The sequence below is a fragment of the Myotis nattereri genome (assembly GCF_964212035.1).
Source record: "Myotis nattereri genome assembly, chromosome: 3".
Lineage (NCBI taxonomy): Eukaryota > Metazoa > Chordata > Mammalia > Chiroptera > Vespertilionidae > Myotis > Myotis nattereri.
In genome coordinates, this window is record NC_138077.1 from 106636592 (window position 1) to 106648976 (window position 12385).

Below are 12385 nucleotides of genomic sequence, written 5' to 3' on the forward strand. Positions count from 1 at the left end.
TTTGTAATGTTATACAATTATATAAATGTTTTAGAAAAAATATTTAATGTAGTGACAATCTACTATGTTAGGACATTAAGTGCAAAATCTGTATACAAAATACTATACACATTATGACTCCAATATCATGATTTATATATGTATGTGTATATAATGAATACAAAAAAAGTAAAAGAAAATGCACCCAAGGGTTAAAAATGGTAATTTTTGAGTGAAATATCTATACATGACTTATTTGTATGCTTGTCTATATCTTATAAATTTCCTATAGTGATCATGTATGTAATTAGAAAAATCCTATTATTGAAAATGTATAAAATAATGTATTATTTTAGTGTTATAAGGAATGAGTTTTTTCTTTGTTACATAAAAAACTTTGGAAAGTTCAAAATGAGGTATTTATTCCATGCTGTTCAGTGGAATGAAATGTATTCCTTATCATTTCAATGACAGGATATAACATCCTATAACCAACAGTACTAATCCATCAGCTGTATCAAAATGTAAGTGGAAATATGTTTGTACTTATTCATAGTTGTCTTGTTTTAAAAATAAATCAGCATCTCTTTTAAGAAATGAAGATGAAATACATTACAATAAAATTATTTTATTTTAATGTAAATATAAGTTTACCAGATTTTTAATAAAGTAACAATTTAGAGATATAGATGTACGTATGCATATATAGGGAGAATATATCCTTTTTAAAGCAGTAAGGCATACTTTATGATATAATCTTTTTACCAGAAGTAAAATGTATGTATTTCTCAGATATGAAATGAAAGTAATGACTAGAAAGACACTATGACCTGGGACAAGAGTTAACATCTTTACAAGTAGTTTAACTTTTATAAGTGACTTTAGTAACATCATTATACAAATAAGCCATTTAGCTGGCGTGTTTTGGCAGGGTGAATCAGTAAGACACTGGTTGAATTTCACAAGTTTCTAAAACTTTACAGCCACTGCTTAGCAAGTCTTTGTAGTAAATGTGATGTGTGATAACAGGTACAAGTGAACCACAGTTGCTAATGGCTAAGCACAAAAGCTTTACTGCCCTTTGGACACTGCGGAGAGCAAGTTTGAGCTCTGATCTCCTGCTGCTCTTCTAAAAGTTTAACATATTCTAAACACCGTTAAGTGGAAATAAAAAATAACAGAACAAGAGCAGATTGGGGAGATGGCATTTCCACCAGTAAAATGTTTCCAAATCAATGCAGTTATTCAGTTTCGGACATTGGTCTTTGAGCAGCCATCATCTATCTTATGCAAAATGTGACAAACATGGCTTTGCTTCATTTTGTTGCAAAGGAAAATTTTTGTTCAGAGCTTTAGAAAAGTCAATTCAGTCCACGTAATTCACTTTCTTCTTAAGTTTCTGAAAAGTAGCTGATGCTTATTTGGTAGAGACGTGCTGTAGAGGAATGCTTCTCTTGCTCCTTTTTCCACAAGATTACGTCACAGACAGGTTTCAAGTGTGTTACTCAACCTCAACACACAGGGCAGGCTTCTTGGTGGAGGAGTTTCCATGATCAGAGGGGCGGTAGGAAAGCATGCTCATTTTTGTGGATAGACTTGAGTGGGAGTTGGCCTTTGGGGGCATGTATTTCAGAAGCTGGAGAAAATATTTTTTAAATTTTTCCCCAAGAAAGCCATAGAAGAGAGGATTAAGGCAATTGTTAAAATAAGCTATGCAAATAGTGATGGGCATGGCGGTGTCGACAATATCTATGATTTTACAGTCATGTATGATGCCCAGATGAATCAGAACATCCAAGAAAGTGAATATTTGATGGGGAACCCACGAGAAGAAAAAGGAAAGCACAATTGCCATAATTATCTTGAAAATATCATCATTTCTTGGCTTGTTCTTCTGAATTTCATACGCCTTCTTTAGGGCTTTCCAAATAAGAGTATAACTTGTAAGAATGACCAGAAAAGGAAGCAAGAAACCCAGTATATTCTTGGTTAGGCCCAGCCCTACGGGGAGGGTTGAATTTTTGAATTCGTAATGGAAAGCACAAACTGTGATATTGGTGTTTTCAATGAAAAATGCATTTCGGTGGATTATAGTTGGCAAACTGGTCAAGGCAGCCAGCAGCCAAATAGTGATGCAAGTGCCTTTGGCCACAAGCATTGTGCGCCGAAGGCGGGACTTCATTGGATGAACAATAGCCAGGTAGCGATCAATGCTTAGACATGTGAGTAGAAACACACTGGCATAAAGGTTGAAACTGATACTGGCTGAAGCGATCTTACACAGGTAATTGCCGAAGGGCCAACGGTATTCCATAGCAGTGTAGACGGCCCACAGTGGCAGAGTCAGTAAAAAGCATAAGTCAGCCAGTGCCAAATTCAAAAGAAAAACACTGGCCACAGTCTTCACCTTCATGTAAAAGTAAATGACAATCACCACCAAGCTGTTTCCAAATATTCCCACCACAAAGATGATGCTATATAAAGTAGGGATCATGACAAATATGTAATTGTGCCGTCCAGATTTGGGACAGTCATCTTGGATTCTTTTAATACCATCTTCAGTGGAAGAATTGAGGATCATTTTGACCTCCTGAGTTAATTAATCTCAGATACTAATGCCAAATGCTCCTGGAAAAAAAATAAAAAGGGAAAGATAAAAATGGATTAACTTTCAGTTATAAATGAGTATTTTTAGTTATCAATCATAAGTACAGTAACTCAACTTTGGTTTTAGGAAAAAAACCCTAAATCATATTTTCTTGACAAAAACTGAATAAAGTCTAGATTGCATATTCAAGTTAATTTTGAGAGCATATTGCTTTTCGAGGAAGTGATAGTATCCTCTAGACCAGCGGTTCTCAACCTGTTTCACAGGGGTCACCTAAGACCATCGGAAAACACATATATAATTACATATTGTTTTTGTGATTAATCACTGTGCTTTAATTATATTCAATTTGTAACAATGAAATTGGGGTCACCACAACATAAGGAACTGTATTAAAGGGTCGCGGCATTAGGAAGGTTGAGAACCACTGCTCTAGACAAATAGAAGGAGGGTTCTATATGAATAAAATGATCTAGATCCTTTGTGTGTGTTTTTTTTTCTAGAAGTAAATCCTAGCTTTCAAATTTATTTAAAAACAATCTGAATCTCAGAAAACACTACTGAATTAAATTAGTCATTCAGAAAGACTTGAGTTTTTCTTGAGGTAAGCAAGGCCAATTAATTTGTCTTTAATCTCAGAAGTGTGACATACCTGTACTTATTTTTTAAACAATTTATTTCATCTCATAATTTTTTCTTAGGTATAAAAGTGATCATCATCCCCCCTTGAGTGGTCAGAAGAGCTGTCTCTAGGCTTAACAGGAATTGGTGATTGTGGAAATTGATGTAAGAGGGGAGAAGAGGAAGGGAGTAGTATTCTTCCCATTATTTTTCAGGCCACTACAGGCAGTACCCACATTCTTTAACTTCCAACTCAGTCTTGCATAGATTCTGAATCTCCTAACTTTTGTATCTGCCAGCCATTTCTGAAATTAACTTTAAGATTAACCATCTGTATAACAAGGATGACAAATGACTAAATTAAATCAGGATTGTCAACATGCCTTTTGTGGGGGCTTGAGATAGTAGCAGTTCTTTAGGATTCTGGGAGGAATCAGATGCTCAGAAAAGGACTCTATAAAGACTTCTGCAAATATTTGCTCCAATATTTTATGTAATCAACAGTTAAGCTATCCATTCATGTGATTTAGAAAATCAACCTATTCAGACCTACATAAGAGTCCATCAGAAGACCCTTTGGAGGAAGGCTGATGATGCTGTGAGGGTAACATCACAGGAGGTGGCACAGGCATGCTCTGTGGAGAAGGTCAGCATTGGGCACAGGCAAGGTTGGCCAGGCAGAGCAGTGGTACTGGGTCAAGATCCTATTGCTACACCAGGAGCAGGTCCCTGGGTGAGCATGGCTACACAGTTCTCTTACCGCAAAGTGTGCTGGGCAAGATGAGGGACAGGAATAAGACATTACTAGTCTTCCCAGGATAGCTCTGTGTGCCATCCAGGAGAGCTGAACACTAAGGCAGTATGTATCTGGGTGCAAAGTGTTGTTGTAGAAAAGATGAGTGAAGATTTTAAGAGATAACACTGGGATGAAAGGGGTTCTGAAGTGGCTACTTTGTCTCTCCCATAGAGGCAGTTATTTTCCCTATCCAAGTTTCTGGTTCCATAACCTCATTAACTTCTCCTTTTCACTTAGCCTTATGCAATCTAAATCCCCCTTTTCCCTTTTCATTCATAAGGGCTTTGCATTCACTAACAGGCAAATGGTCACCTCCACTGTGGAGCCTTCCTAACTTTTCTGGGCAACTGGCTGTTCCATTTTGAGTGGCTATGGTATTTTGGATGCAGGTTTTGACACTCCATGATGATGATCTGTTAATAATGTCTTCTCCACTGGTTTGTCAAGGGTAGGGCCTACCAGTCTAGGCCCTGGCACATTCCAGGAGGCATGTGCTAAATGTCTGATGAAGAAGAGAGTGAGTGCACAAATTAGTGAATGAATAGCATATAACCTAAAAGATAATAGTATAGAGTACTGAGACTAATTTCTATGGGGCTAATGAAATCAATTTACATTCTGCTTCCCAAAGAATCTCATAGAAGATATCAAAGACGACCTGGGCTTCACCTTGGATGAGAAACCTAATCCAAAACCAAACCCAAACCAAACCAAACCAAACCAAAACACACACACAACAAGAATAACAAAAAGCCCTTAGAACTTTTAGAAAGCTATAGTTTACCAAACAAAAGATGAAAAGAAAGAATAATTTCAAAGAAACTAGGGCCAGGCTCTCAGGGAGGTAGGACCCATTTCCTCCTCACCCAGGAGGATTTCCTTACACTTTGCTGATTTTCAGTTCATTTTATTATAATTATTAAAATTATACCAAATTAGAAATATAAATTCATTTTAGTAAACAAATATTCTCTATTAAAAATTAAATGCTACATTAAAGGTTCATGTGCTAGCAATCATTTATTCTTAATGTGGATTAATTTACTTATTTGCTTTCCTAACATCTAGTTGAGATTAGTTGGATTTTGCCTAGGAAAACATTGGAAATGTCAAGGTTAAAGAATCTCAAAGATTAAAAGCAGCTTGGGTGAACTCTATAACTGAAACCAGGGTAGGGGTAATTATTTGCTTCAGCTTGGGCATAAAAGATAGGAAGAAATAAACTTGATGCCCTGAGCTTGGGTGCCCTGAGCTTGGGTGCTCTCCTCTTTCTTCTTTCCTCTCTTGGCCCTACTTTGAGGGCACACAACTCAGGCTGAGTTCATTAATTCTGTGTCTAGAGTGAGTGGAATTTTATTGACTAGGCTGGAACTGTAACCATCCTATATAATAAAAGGCTAATATGCAAATCGACCAAACAATGAAACAACCAGTTGCTATGATGCACACTGACCACCAGGGGGCAGACACTCAATGCAGGAGCTGCTCCCTGGTGGTCAGTGTGCTCAGCCAGAAGCTGAGCTCATGGCTGGCAAGTGCAGTGCTGGTGGTGGGAGCCTCTCCTGCCTCTGTGGCAGCGCTAAGGATGTCCAACTGACAGCTTAGGTCCACTCCCTGTGGGCTCCCGGACTGGAAGAGGGCACAGGCCAGGCTGAGGTACCTCCCTCCTCCAAGTGCACGGATTTCATGCACCAGGCCTCTAGTCACTTATAAAAGAATTTCCCTGGGAAAAAGTTTGTGTTTGAGTGGAATAATTTATAAACATAGCTTTGGACCCCAGTCTGAGGTCAGCTTCTCCTTCAGTTCTCATCAGTTCAGATGGACTGATATTTAATATGTGAATGGCTGTTCTGAACAGTGAGGGGAGCATCCCTGGAGATTTTGATGAGGATTTGTAATTTTAATGAGTTTTTACTTGAGAAACTCTGGACATAGCATTGAACATATTAATTAGAAGAGAAGTTTACATAAATGTGACTTTATTCACCCAGCACATAATAGGTGTTCAGTGAATATAAGATGATGAATTTATAACTGCCCACTGAAGTTTACATAAATGTTTATATAAGTAATGACCAGGCTTCCTATTTAGTAAGGAAACAAGTTGCCTTATACTTAGGGGTGGAGGAAAGAGGAGATGAATTTTGAGTGATGGAAACAGCAGAGGGAAATAGCAGGAAGAAAGGCAGAGAAGCAGAAAATGCAAATAGTGCTTTCAGTGGGCAGTTATTCATTCATCATCTTATATTCACTGAAAACCTATTATGTGCTGGGTGAATAAAGTCACATTCTCCATCATTTGAGTCTAGCTGGATGCATAGGAGCCTTAAACACAGAATTATCCAATGTGTTGGATATTTAACCATATAAGAGGCTTATGGAATGCTCTGTATTTACTATTGACCCAACCTGGTGGTGGGGGGCAGGGGAGTGATGAGGGATGCTTCCCACAGAAGATGGTCCTTGGACTTCAGAGGATGTATGGCAAACAGAGTGGTTAGAACTTAAAGGCAACCAGCTGGCCAGCCAAGGTGGAGTAGAGAGTGTGCCATCATTTTAACTTTTCCCTTCTTAAAAATGCCTGCAGCAGCATCTATGGGAAATAGCTCTTGCAATTTAAAGTTATTGCACAATCCTCTGGGCAAGGGTTTGGGGTGTGATGTGCACTGGATGGGAAGGTGACATAGGCCCTACTCATCTAAGAAACAAGAAAAATCATTCTCTGGTCTGCACAGTTTTTTGTTTTTTTGTTTGTTTTTGTGGTTGTTGCAGTGGTTGCATTTTTAGCATAATCATTTGTAGTGATTGCCCATTTCTTTTTTTCTTCCTTCTTTTAACTGTTGGCCCCCTCCACCCATTTCTCCCACTGATTGGCTTCCCTAGCTGAGGGCTCTCAGGAAAGAGGCTAAAATGGAAGTCATGATTGGAAGCCATCTTACGTTTATGCTAATGGTGGGGAAAAGTGGCTTCTTTTCTCTTTGAAGGTGAAAGGATGCTGTGTTGGTGAGCTGAGGGAGAGAGATGTGTTCTACTAGGAAACAAATTTGTGAGTGCTAGAAAACAGCTACATTTTGTTCATCCTGTTTCTTCTCCCAGTCTGGGATAGGCAAGTAGGGTACTAATAAAAACACAGGAGGGTCCACTTCTTCCTCTTTTGGGTCTCACCATAGCTTTTCCCCATTTTCTCTTGAAGGAAAGAAGATAGGATTTGGAGGCAAAGTACTTGTAATGGAATCTTCCTTTGTCACTTACAAATGTCACCCCATATATCTCTGAACATGAGTCTCATTTTCCTCATCTATGAGAAATAGGAACAGTGATCCCAATGCACATGATGGTTGCAGGGATTAAATGAGGTAATGTGAAAGCACTGGGCATATCTTTTAAATAGTGTTTAATAAATGTGTTTTATTGGAATTGTTGCTGTTATTTTTTGAATGTAAGACAAATGCTGATTCAGCTATGGGTCAAGAAAGCATGAGTGATTTTTAAAAAGGGGGTTTGTTATTTATAAACTCTTTCTCTTGCCATTAAAAGGCTAAAAATACAAAGCTGTTGTTCTTTCAAAGTATGAGTAAAAAATAATCATAAGCAGCTGAATAAATTTGCAATGAGTCAGGTGGGAACTTTCAGTCTGCTGCAAACACAAGGTTGGCTCATCATGGCCACATCACCCACTGCTTGCTTTTGGAGGAGTTACCTGGAATTTCTTGACAGCTTCTCTGGCTTTTAAAAACAAGCATAAGGAAGGAGACATAAAAAAAATTCTAAGAATATTTCCTCAAGACTTTTGATTAGAATATCAATACCTTCTTCAGCTTTTAGGCAAGCCAAAACCAATCTAATTAAATTGTTCATTACAAGCTCCTTTTTTTTAAAATGAGGTTGCAATCTAAAGAAAAAAAATACCCATAGTTTTCTATGATAATAAGGAGAAAACTAAAAGACGACGTAATTATATTTTGGAATAATCTTCTATCAAAGTATCTTTCTTAAATTCAAAAAGAATAGGGGAGTGTTTGGAAGTCATTTGCTTATAGTGCTAGAAAGCTCAATAAACCATCCCATGCAATTCATTCTCTTTATTGCTCTTGTTTTGTAATTCAGACTTTAGAAAGCAGCTGCTTCTGCTCCTGTGTTCCCAGTCGTCTTCCCCACCACCCACCCCCACGCCGCCACCTCCCCCCCCACCCCCGCCCTGCCTGCCCCAAGTAATGAATGAGGCATTCTACGGGCAACAATTGCTAGCCACTATCTATTTGTGAATTGATTAAATCATAAAAGTTAACACTAAAATTTTTAGGGTTTTTACTTCCTACCTCCCAAATATACTTGGTCTTATTTTTAAACCTTCTGTTCTTATTTTATGAGGTCTATTTCTATCCTGATTTCCTTAAACATTTTGAACATTTGTATGTTAGGAGGCCCTATCCAATTGCTTTATTATTTGTGGTTTCTTCATGGACAAATTCTATTTGTTTTATCTGTGGAGGCCTTTCTTTTTCAACAAATGAAAATGGTGGCACCTATGGACTCTCTCAGTCAATAGCAGCTGCTCTATCCACCTTCAAAGCCATTCTAGTTTGCTTCTTTGAAACCAAATCAGCAGCAGAAACTACTCATCTCATTTCAATTTCAATTTTAAGGGGTATGAGGAAAGCTATTGGGCAGAAAAGGAAGCACTTACTAATTTATATTATAACATTTATATGCATTTTGAGTTTTATGTTAGAGATTATAGACCACATGGCAATTTATTTCAGATTAAAGTTTTTAATATTACATAAATCACATAATAAATTTTAAATGAAGCTAGAAGAATTAAGTATTCAATATATTTTATGTGTTTCTCCAAACTGCCCAATGTTCTGATTGCAGTAGGTCTTGAATGATAGTACACTAAGTAGTCCTGCATAGTATGTAAGGAGACCAATTCTGATTTTGGCTTTCCCACTCCTTAGCTAGGTGAACTTGACCAGTCCCTAAGCTTCTCGAGACTTGTGCGTCCTCAAGGAGCTCGTACACGCTTAAAGAAATCTCTCAGCACTGAGATTTCATAATCTTTCTTTTGAATAGGAATACATCTTTTGAAGACAAGGGCAATAGTGGTGTGACAAGTAGAAATGACCTGATAAGTCATTAAATCAGCCAATTATCTGTCTATTATCTATATAAATATTAATGCCACAATGATTTGATAATTAAATATAAGAAATATTTTTATTAAAAATGAAATGAAAATAATTTTACTTTTTAATGAACTCCACATAAGTTAATTATATTATAGTGATGGTGTTCTCCCCCACCCCCATTTAAAAATTTAACTGTTTACTCAAATGAATGTTTTCCTGGCACAGCATTTGGATAGTTACTGTGACCCTTAGTTGATGAGGTCAAGGTTATAGGTTTGGACTCTATCTAGATTAGCTGGTTTCACTCCATTTATGGGAAAAGACTGTGAGTCTCTTAGGTATCCCCTTTGTTATTGATTGGTAACACTAAGTGACAGAGTAAAGGCAGATTGGTTCATGACTGTACATCAAAATGAAAAGCATACACTGCAATCTACACTAATAAAAGAGAAACATGCAAATTGGTGTTACTCTGGTATGCCCACCAGCCAATCAGGGCGACTATGCAAATTAACCCAACAAAGATGGCGGTTAATTTGCATACACAGGTGTGGAGTGAAGACTGAAGACTGAATACTGCAGAGGCTTGCCTTCTCTGGCCGGAGGGGAGAAGCTAAGCCTCGTTGCAGCCGGAAGGGAAAAGCCTAGCCTCGAGGCCTGGCTTCTCCACTGCGGCTGGACCAAAGGCCTAGGTCCCGGGTGCTGGAGAAAAACCGGTGCTGGCAGACAGGGGAAGGAAGGCCTATTGTGTGAATCTTTGTGCAATGGGCTTCTATTTAGACACTAAGATGACACCATTGTATGAAAAAGGTGGCACAATATGTTATTGTTAAAATAACTCCTACAACATGAACCTATTCTCAGATTCTTTGTAGGGAAAATAAACTTTTTAAAATTCAGCAATCAGTTAAGGTGGTTCAGTTGCCCAGATAAAACATAGACATGAAGGTAGAGAATTATAAAAGAACTACTGGCCCAGTGCACAAAAATTTGTGCACTCAGGGGGAAGGGGGAGTCCCTCAGCCCGGCCTGTGCCCTCTCGCAGTCTGGGACCCCTCGGGAGATAATGACCTGCTGGCTTAGGCCTGCTCCTGTTGGCAGAGGGCAGGCCCAATCCCTAGGTGCAGCCCCTGGTCGGGCTCAGAGCAGGGTCGATTGGGGAGTTGGGGCACTGCCCCCTGTCATGCACAGAGCAGGGCGGATTGGGAGGTTGTGATGCCACCCTCAGTCACGCTCAGGGTAGGGCCTATTGGGGGGTTGGGGCACCGCCCCCTGTCACACTCAAGGCAGGGTTGATGGGGAGATTGCGGCGCCACCCACCGTCACGCACAGAGCAGGGCCAATCAGGGGGTTGGGGCGCTGCCCCCTGTCATGCACAGAGCAGGGCCCATCAGGGGGGTTGGGCGCTGCCCCCTGTCACATTGATCCTGGTGCCGGCAGGCCTCGTGGCTCCGCTGATCCTGGTGCTGGGAGGCATATTACCCTTTTACTATATAGGATAGAGGCCTGGTGCACGGGTGGGTGCTGGCTGGTTTGCCCTGAAGGGTGTCCTGGATCAGGGTGGGGGTCCCCACTGGGGTGCCTGGCCAGCCTGTGTGAGGGGATGATGGCTGTTTGCAGCTGGTCACACCCCCTTCAGGGTGGGGGTCCCCACTGGGGTGCCTGGCCAGTCTGGGTGGGGGGCTGAGGGCTGTTTTCAGGCTGGCGGGTGACTGAAGGTCCCAACCACTCCTTTTTTTCTTTTTCTTTTTTTATTCTGGGCCAGCTTTAGCTCTGGCTCCAGCTCTTAGGACTCACTGCTGAAAGCAGGTATCTGGTTTGTTCGGGTCCTATAATCGAAACACAGTATCAACTCCAGCTCTGAGATCCCGGCTGGCTGAAAGCAGGTTTCTGGGGTTTTGTTTAGCTTCTATATTTGTTACAATGTTTCAAACTGCAAGCTCAGAGGCCGGCAAGGCTGGTGGGGAAAGTTGGAGTCCTCCGTCACTGAAGCAAGCAAGTCTCATGTTCGCTTCCAGCTGCCTGGCTGCCGGCCGCCATCTTGGCTGGCAGTTAATTTGCATATCTCACTGATTAGCCAATGGGAAGGGTAGCGGTCGTACGCTAATTACCATGTTTCTCTTTTATTAGATAGGATGTTATAATAATCTTATTTAGAATACTAGTTTGAAGTATTTATTAAGTTAATGTTCTGAAGAGCTAAATGGACTTTTGTTCTAAGAAAACAAATTCTGTAAGGGTAATTTTATTTGATTTATTTATAATTACATTTTTTTTCATATAGTTTTGTACATATTACATTCTTTGCTTTTTTATTTTTTATACTAAAGTGCTGTAAACACTGAGAAACAGCAGAACAGCCAGATAGAGAATGCACTGGACTAGTGTCCTGTTGAAATGTCTGCTCATTCTAACCAGTGCACATCATGTGCAGGTAACTTGATCTCTTATTTTGATATCCTTTAAATATTAAGAAAGATGTTTAGAATGAGAATAACAACACTTGTTCTCACCTCTATTTCATAGAATGTTAAAGGTAAAAAAGTGAGGTCTTTGAAAAACATAAAAGTACTGAAAATACATTCTTTCTACAATGCAAGAGTAAGTAAAATGAATCTAATGAGAGAAAATTCAGAACTTTAAATGACTAATAAAATTTTTTCACTCAAAAATTCAGATAAAAAATTGGGTTGATACAACTGACATATAAGTATTACATTAGTTTCAGGTGCACAACATAATAATTTGATATTCATATATATTGTGAAGTGACCACAATAAGTCTAGTTAACATCCATTACATACACAGATTTTTTCTTATGTTGAAAACTTTTAAGATCTACTTTCTTAGCAATACTCAAATATATAATACAGTATTATTAACTATAGTCACCATGCTGTACATCACCCAGCACTTATTTATTTTATAACTGGAAGCTTGTATCTTTTGATTCTCCTTTGTACCTTTTTATTCCTTTTGTATCTTTTGACTCATCCATTTTTCCTGTTACCCCTGCCCCCTGCCTCCCCTCCAGTGACCACCAATCTGTTCTCTGTATTTATGAACAGTAGACATATTTTCATTTTTATAATCTACTGCTTTTATTTCAGAATAATGAGGCACTTGATTACTGTCAAAAGAAAGGTAAAACTGTAGATATTGTATAGCTTCTACATTTAATATTTATGACAGCAATTGTTTGTGTACAAAGTGGGGCCCTCAGGCTAAATCTGGCCAACAGACATATT

At 39.0% G+C, this 12385-nt stretch overlaps 2 protein-coding genes across 2 annotated transcripts in view; both read right to left on the reverse strand.

Moving 5' to 3' along the window:
• CPB1 (carboxypeptidase B1) overlaps nucleotides 1–12385 on the reverse strand; it is a 163673-nt gene that overhangs the window by 123811 nt on the left and 27477 nt on the right. The window lies entirely within an intron of this gene.
• On the reverse strand, nucleotides 596–2560 carry AGTR1 (angiotensin II receptor type 1; the record flags this gene model as incomplete). The annotated part of the gene is made up of 1 exon (XM_081087456.1): nucleotides 596–2560. One exon carries the CDS (start codon nucleotides 2558–2560, stop codon nucleotides 1481–1483), a length of 1080 nt encoding a protein of 359 aa, XP_080943582.1. The 3' UTR covers nucleotides 596–1480.